The sequence below is a fragment of the Nansenia antarctica genome, assembly GCF_963989245.1.
Source record: "Nansenia antarctica genome assembly, chromosome: 15".
In the NCBI taxonomy this organism is placed as follows: domain Eukaryota; kingdom Metazoa; phylum Chordata; class Actinopteri; order Argentiniformes; family Microstomatidae; genus Nansenia; species Nansenia antarctica.
In genome coordinates this window covers 4,934,281-4,942,115 of record NC_137685.1, presented here as the reverse complement: position 1 = coordinate 4,942,115, position 7,835 = coordinate 4,934,281, and the positions used below count along the sequence as shown (strand labels likewise).

The following is a 7,835-nucleotide window of genomic DNA, read 5'->3' as shown; positions in this document are numbered from 1 at the left end:
CCTGCTCTCAACATGACAGAGATACTCAGGGTAGAAGGAGCATTATACAACAGTTAGTTCCGACCAAGTCATTTGATTGGACAAGAGGCATTCCATGAGTGGCTTCAAACACGGTGATCCATGCCAGAGGAAGTGTTTCCTCTGTAGCAACCTTAGTCCTGATCACAAATATTATTCTGATGCCAGTTTATACTGACTGGGAACAATACGATGATTGGAAATGCCAGATAAGAAGAGCGTGTCTGTAAAACCACATGTTAGAAACAGACCAGCCTGTAAAGGGTTAACTCTGTTCCAGGGAGGAGAGCTGTACTGGGAGGGGAGGAGGAGCATCTCAACGTCAGGCAGCTGAAATGAAACTAAACTGTGTAGAGACATGAAGTGTATCGTGGACAAGGGCAGACTCTCTCAAACGTGTTAGATATCGTCCTCAAACAGGCATCTATCACACCTACAGTAGAAAGGACAGAGACATCTATCACACATACAGTAGAAAGGACAGAGACATCTATCACACATACAGTAGAAAGGACAGAGACAGCATCCACTCTCTCACAGAATCACAGACAGGTGAGTTGAGAGACTTACAATAACAAGTCAAGATAAACGATTGTGTTCACACTCACTCACGGTTCAGTATGTAAAACATGTTGATTTGGTTGAAGGACTATTTCCTATGTGATGTAGAATAATGTTATCATTATCGGTCTCTGTATAATCTCATAAGACAGTCTTGACAGCTCCATAGTTCAAACTATCGAGATCTGATTGATTCCAGGAAATGCTTATGGTGTCACCTCTGGTCTCTCTAGATATGGCTTCCTCCAGCAGTCTCCTGTCTGAGGAGCAGTTCCTGTGTTCTGTCTGTCTGGATGTGTTCACTGACCCTGTCACTATTCAATGTGGACACAACTTCTGCATGGCTTGTATCAGAAAGTACTGGGACAACAATGACCTGTGTCAGTGTCCAATGTGTAAAAAAGCATTTGATAAGAGGCCAGATCTCTTTGTCAATACTTTCATCTCTGAGATGGCCGCTCAGTTTAGGAAGTCAGTTGAAGTGAAGGCAGCCAGCAGCCCAGCCCCAGACACACCTGTCAAACGTAGAGAAGTGTCCTGTGACATCTGCACTGGGACGAAGGTCAAGGCTCTGAAGTCCTGTCCGGTGTGTCTGGTTTCTTACTGTGAGACTCACCTGGAGCCTCATCAGAGAGTCGCAGCCTTAAAGAGACACAAGCTGGTCGACCCTGTGGAGAACCTGGAAGACAGGATGTGTAAGAAGCACGACAGACTCCTGGAGCTGTTCTGTAGGCGTGACCAGACGTGTGTGTGTCAGTTCTGCACTGAGACAGACCACAAGACCCATGACACCGTCCCCATAGAGGAGGAGTATGGAGAGAGGAAGGCTCAGCTGGGGAAGACAGAGGCAGATGTTCAGCAGATGATCCAGGAGCGACTGCAGAAGGTTTCAGAGATCAAACACTCAGTAGATCTTAGTAAGAAAGATGCACAGAGAGAGAAAGCAGACAGCGTACAGGTCTTCACTGCTCTGGTGGACTCCATGAAGAGAAGCCAGGCTGAGCTCCTTGACGTGATCGAGGAGAAGCAGAAAGCAGCAGAGAGGTGGGCTGAAGGGCTGATTAAAGAGCTGGAGCAGGAAATCACTGAGCTACAGAGGAGAAGCACTGAGCTGGAGCAGCTCTCACACACTGAGGACCACCTCCACCTCCTCCAGAGCTTCCCTTCCCTGTCCACCCCTCCACACACCAAGGACTGGTCTGAGGTCAGCGTCCACAGTGATCTGAATGTCGAGTCTGTGAGGAGAGTTCTGTCTGAGCTGGAGGAGACGCTGAATACAGAGATGGAGAAGCTGAAGTCTGAAGTCAAGCTGAAGAGAAGTCAGCAGTATGCAGTGGACGTGACTCTGGACCCTGATACAGCACATCCCATTCTCATTCTGTCTGAGGATGGGAAACAAGTTAGACGTGGAGCCACAAGTAAGAATGTCCCTGATAACGCAGAGAGGTTTTCCCTGTGTGCCTGTGTTTTAGGAAAGGAGGGATTCTCCTCAGGGAGGTGTTACTATGAAGTGGAGGTGAAGGAGAAGACTGGGTGGACTGTAGGAGTGGCCAGAGAGTCCATCAACAGGAAGGGGCAGATCACACTGAGCCCTGAGAAAGGATACTGGACTGTAGTGTTGAGGAATGGAAATGAGTACTGGGCACTCGCTGGTCCTGGTGTCCCCCTGTCCCTGAGAGAGAAGCCCCAGAAGGTGGGGGTGTTTGTGGATTATGAGGAGGGCCAGGTCTCCTTTTATGATGTGGAGGCCAGGTCTCTGATCTACTCTTTCACTGGCTGCACCTTCACTGAGAAACTCTATCCATACTTCGGCCCCTGTATTAATGGTGGTAAAAACTCTGCCCCTCTGATTATCTCTCCTGTCAATCACACAGACTGATTTTTAACCTTCAACTCTGACCAAGCAGAAAAATAAGCACATTTAGAATAATATTTTTCTGTTGTCACTCATTAGGGAAGATTATGGTATAATTTACCAAATAGAGTAATGTTTTACTTGGTTATCGTTTGTTATCATAGTTTGTGCTCTCAGTGTGTCTGCTAGAGATGGTGAATATGCAGCAGCAGTGTCAGATACATATTTGTTTGATATGTTATGTTTCCATGTTGTGTGTATTAATGTGTTTTTTTATGCTGTGTTCTTCTTATACTGTTGTTTTATGATGTGATGTTTTGTTTTATTCATTTTATGTTTCCATCGAGGACCACTTTGGAAATAAGTGTTTTAAATAATGCTTTCAAGTGCTATCCTCTGGACATTACTTAGTGTCATGATGCGTAAATGATTCTATTGTAAATTCCTAATAAAAATCAATCAAAATATGACTCTACATAATCGAGGTTGTTTGACTTCTCAGGGTGTTCACATTATTATAAATCAGACATACTGTATTTTTGTTATTAGCTAGTTATCATTTTAATGTCTTCTTTAAATGTAAAGTATTTGGGGAATTTTGAGTGTAATGAATACTGGGTGTGTACAGAGTGAAATTGAGGATGTTCAGACGATTAAATTAACTTGGATTGATCAGATCCATTGATCACATTAATAATCAGTCTAGTCCAGGTCCCAGAGCTTTAGAATGGTGATGGTGAGGTAGCAGACTGGCTGTCTGGCTTATTAAAACATAAACATAAGTTGTCCTTCAGTCTCTGCATGTGTGTGACGTAATTACATTTAACAGAATGTACGTTTGATAATAATGTTATTGATTTAATGGCTTGCAAAGGGAATCGGATATGCTTAAAAACTGTTTAATAAGGGTGACTGTGATGGTAATATGAGAGAGATAGATTTTCTCTATGTGATATTATACGTTTGTCTAATGGTCTGTTTCCGTGGTGGTTTTATCATCACTGCATATCAAACATCAACACCTGATGAATAAAGTCCCTGTTACCTAACACCTGTGAATGAGTGATTAATTTATCACAGAGGTGAATAAAGTCGCCCACATTGTCAACATTCTCTACTGCCAAGGGAGACTTTATTCACCAGGAATGCATCAATTATGACGCTTCATTTTGTAGCCAATCAAATGGCGCTTTTCCATTATCGGCCCGGCTCGCTTCGGGTCGGGTCGCTTCGGCACGCTTCGGCCCGCTTTTGAACAGTTCTGGTTTTCCACTATACACAACAGACCAGGAACGAGTAGGAGGAGTAGGAGATAGTAGGCGGAGTTGCGCGTCATAAAAGCGCGCCATGGTGGTGACGTATATTTTCACGAGACACAACACAGCCACAACAACAGCGACATGGAGGAACTTGAAGCTATCGTATACTTTTGGTATATTATTAACCGTGGTTTTTTGGAGAGAAAGAGAAAGAGAGAGAGGAAGCTAATAATAAAGTCATGTTTTTTGAACCCTTAAAACCACTGCCTTCACTTGTCTGCTTTATGAACTGTAGTATTATTGTGTGCCGTGTTATTCACGGACAAACACGGTGCCCGGAGGCACCCTTTGCAGGTTAATAACTGTGATCTACCGTGGGTTAGGATAACAATTCAAACGTGTCCGGATAGGGGAGAGGACAGGGAATCTGAAACCATTTGAATGGTGTCGATACGACACTGTTATCACGGTTGACACAGCGAGGAGCGAATTCCCTGGTAGAATATGTCTCTCCACCTCCACAGCCGGTGTTATTCACGGGCAAAGACGGTAAACGGAGGCACCCTTTGCGGGTTAATAACTTCGATTTACCGTGGGTTAGGATAACAATTCAAACGTGTCCGGATAGGGGAGAGGACAGGGAATCCAAAACCATTTGAATGGTGTCGATACGACACTGTTATCACGGTTGACACAGCGAGGAGCGAATTCCCTGGTAGAAATTGTCTCTCCACCTCCACAGCCGGTGTTATTCACGGGCAAAGACGGTAAACGGAGGCACCCTTTGCGGGTTAATAACTTCGGTTTACCGTGGGTTAGGATAACAATTCAAACGTGTCCGGATAGGGGAGAGGACAGGGAATCCAAAACCATTTGAATGGTGTCGATACGACACTGTTATCACGGTTGACACAGCGAGGAGCGAATTCCCTGGTAGAAATTGTCTCTCCACCTCCACAGCCGGTGTTATTCACGGGCAAAGACGGTAAACGGAGGCACCCTTTGCGGGTTTATAACTTCGGTTTACCGTGGGTTAGGATAACAATTCAAACGTGTCCGGATAGGGGAGAGGACAGGGAATCCAAAACCATTTGAATGGTGTCGATACGACACTGTTATCACGGTTGACACAGCGAGGAGCGAATTCCCTGGTAAAACGTTTCTCTCGCCCCGCTGTCAACGGGAGTTTCAACCAGCAGGCGCGGTGCTGCAGGCAGCAGCGGGTGAACTCCCGGTTCATTGAGTTTACGGTTAAAAGCATAACTTCTCGGGGTGTCAGCGCGGTGGTTAAGGGCTCAAAATGACCGTATACCGATGGTGAAGTTAGCAAAGGAGTATTGTGATTGTACCACCTCCATAGCCGGTGTTATTCACGGGCAAAGACGGTGCATAATAGCGATTTTTGTGTTATGCTTGTTGTAAATAAAAGTTCTATGATGCATTGAAATGACATTAAACTAAGATAATACGATGGTCAGCATAATTTTAAGCTATTACAGAAACTGTAAGTGACATTTTCCAAGAGCGAATGTGGTATTTAAAGATGGCGGTTAGCGATGAAATCTATGAACATGGGATGACGATTTTCATTGACCAATCAACGGTGTGCAGCGTCACACGTCACACGCAGCCTGGCAAAAAGGTTCCGGGTCTCAAAAAAGGTTCCTGCCCTCGATGGGTAGCTAAAGAACCAACCCGACCCGACCCGACCCGACCCAGGCCGACAAATGGAAAAGCGCCAAAGAAGCAGGCCAGCCCGGGCTGACCCGGGTCAGCCCTCTAGTGGAAAAGCCCCAAAAGCCTTTGGTCCAGAAGTCTGGTACCAGGCAGTCCACCTTTCCTCCATCACGCAGGTGTGCACCCCCGCCTCACTTCACAACTTCAGTGAGTACCTTTCTATCCACTAAACTCCCCATGACTTCACGTGTTTTGAGAAGAAAAAAAAAACCTGCGTTGCAGCATGAATTATTAAAACTGTTTTTTTCTCCAGCCTACCTCTCATCAGCCTCACACACCAGTGCAGGCGGCCAACCCCTGCCTCTTAAACTAAGATAATACGATGGTTAGCATAATTATTCTAATCTTTATAATAAGTTATTACAGAAACAGTAAGTGACATTTTCCGAGAGCGAAATCTGTTGTGGTATTTAAAGATGGCGGTTAGAGAAGAAATCTATGAATGGGATGACGATTTCCATCGACCAATCAACGGTGTGCAGCGTCACACGTCACACGCAGCCTGGCAAAAAAGTACCTTTCCCCAACTTTCGCTACCCATCCCGCATCCCGAACAAGAACTATTTTACCGTGCAGTGCTGACCCGAGCCGACAAATGGAAAAGCGCCAAAGGAGCAGGCCAGCCTGGGTCGACCCGGGCTGGCCCTGTAGTGGAAAAGCACCATAAGTGCAGTCCATTTACCATTTAAAGGGATGAGACCGGGGTGTTACAAGGAAAGAGTGATAGAGGAGAGGGAACATCTGGATGAAATAAACTGACAACGGTCTCCATTGTTGTCAAAATTTAGTTTTTTTACATAATCTGATCCATTAGGTGTTTATTAATGCCTGTGTGGTGTTATTTTTTAAATGTTGACATTTTTTAGTTAGTAATTAATCAAATAGGCCTACAAAGGTTCCATCTCACAAAACATAATGGAATGTAAAAACTTTGACGCTCAATATCTCTGAACTGCCCTAAACGGAGATAGAACCTTATCATTCTAAATCAATGACACACTTGCTAATCAAATAACACAGGTTGTTTTGTGAGCCTGCTAATCCCGTGCCGGGATTACTCACCGAATCCATTGCATCGCAGTATGTTGGATTGACTAGCGAGTTTGTGTTGTGATTTTCAACAACGTCGAAATGTATTTCTGTTTCAAAATAAAAGTCTGAACATTTTGATTAGTTGCCAATTTGCAGCCTCAAATGACCAGACCGTGTCACATAGTAGAATGACTCTGGGCATTAATTAACACGAAGTGATGATGTGTGTCAGATTTGAGTCTTGATTTCGTTCATGTGTTTTTTTTTGTTGTTTTTTTAAATTTGTTTTTCAGATTTTATCCCTTTTTCACCCAATTTGGTAGCCAATTTAACCCAACGTAGCATCCAATTATCCCCTGCCTATTGCATAGGATCCGCCGCACGACCCCGTGGCCGGCAGTCCCAGAGGAGGCCGCCAGGCAGACTAGGCTGACTGGCTCCTCGAGCCCAGTACCGTTATTCCGGCGCCCAGGGGGCGGTGTTGCGCGACGGATCCTAGTCCAGAAATACTCCTATACCGCCCTCGGAAGCGGCCGGCCAATATGCCGCTTCCCGTGTGCCTCGGCCATATCTGGACATGTGTTTTATTATGTTTACATTTAAATCATTTAGCAGACGCTTTTATCCAAAGCAACTTACAATAAGTACATCTGTGGAGAGGTCTGAGGAGGGAACATGCTATAAAAGTCACTTCCATTACCTAAAGTGACAATAGCTGCATGAAAAATGCATTACTTACATTATTATAATATGATGTGGTCAGACACAGCTCAGACAAGGTTGAAAGGGGCTTTCAGCATAGTTCTCTAACAGTGTTACAGCATAGCTACATTCCCCTCTTTCTCTCCCCTCTACCCAACATCCATATATTGATCCTGTTGGAAAAACTGTGTCTGGGGGATTTACGCATAATTAGAACCTACAGGCAGGGATTGGGCTAATTGGGTGAGGCTTTTAAGCCTGCTCTAAATTAGGAATAATGTAAAGATTATCTGGCCTGCGCTGCGAATAGTGATCACACTCAGGCCGCAGAGCTATAAAGGGAACAGTGAGACTCTGAGGAATAGATAATAGAGACAAAAACAATACCAGGAAAGAGAGCTAATGTACGCTTCTAATCAGAGATATAGTAGTTAGAGACTTCATGTGTGACTAACCACTAACAATTCCCACTGTGAATAGTCCTTACGCATGCAAGCGATTTGATTTCAGATCTTTTTCTTTCTTGATCAGAACATAGACTCCTCCACAGCCTCATCACAAACCTCCCCATGAACCTGGGGAGACCTGTTATGTCTCTATAGTACCAGCAGGGGGCAGGTAATAATAATAATAATAATAATAATAATAATAATAATAATAATACCGTAATA

General features: G+C 44.5%; 1 protein-coding gene across 1 annotated transcript; it reads left to right on the top strand.

Moving 5' to 3' along the window:
* Window positions 1–814: 814 nt before the first annotated feature.
* Window positions 815–2,458, top strand: LOC308170682 (E3 ubiquitin-protein ligase TRIM39-like; the record flags this gene model as incomplete). The annotated part of the gene is made up of 1 exon (XM_080545505.1): window positions 815–2,458. The coding sequence occupies one exon, from the start codon at window positions 815–817 to the stop codon at window positions 2,456–2,458; it is 1,644 nt and encodes a 547-aa protein (XP_080401631.1).
* Window positions 2,459–7,835: the final 5,377 nt, after the last annotated feature.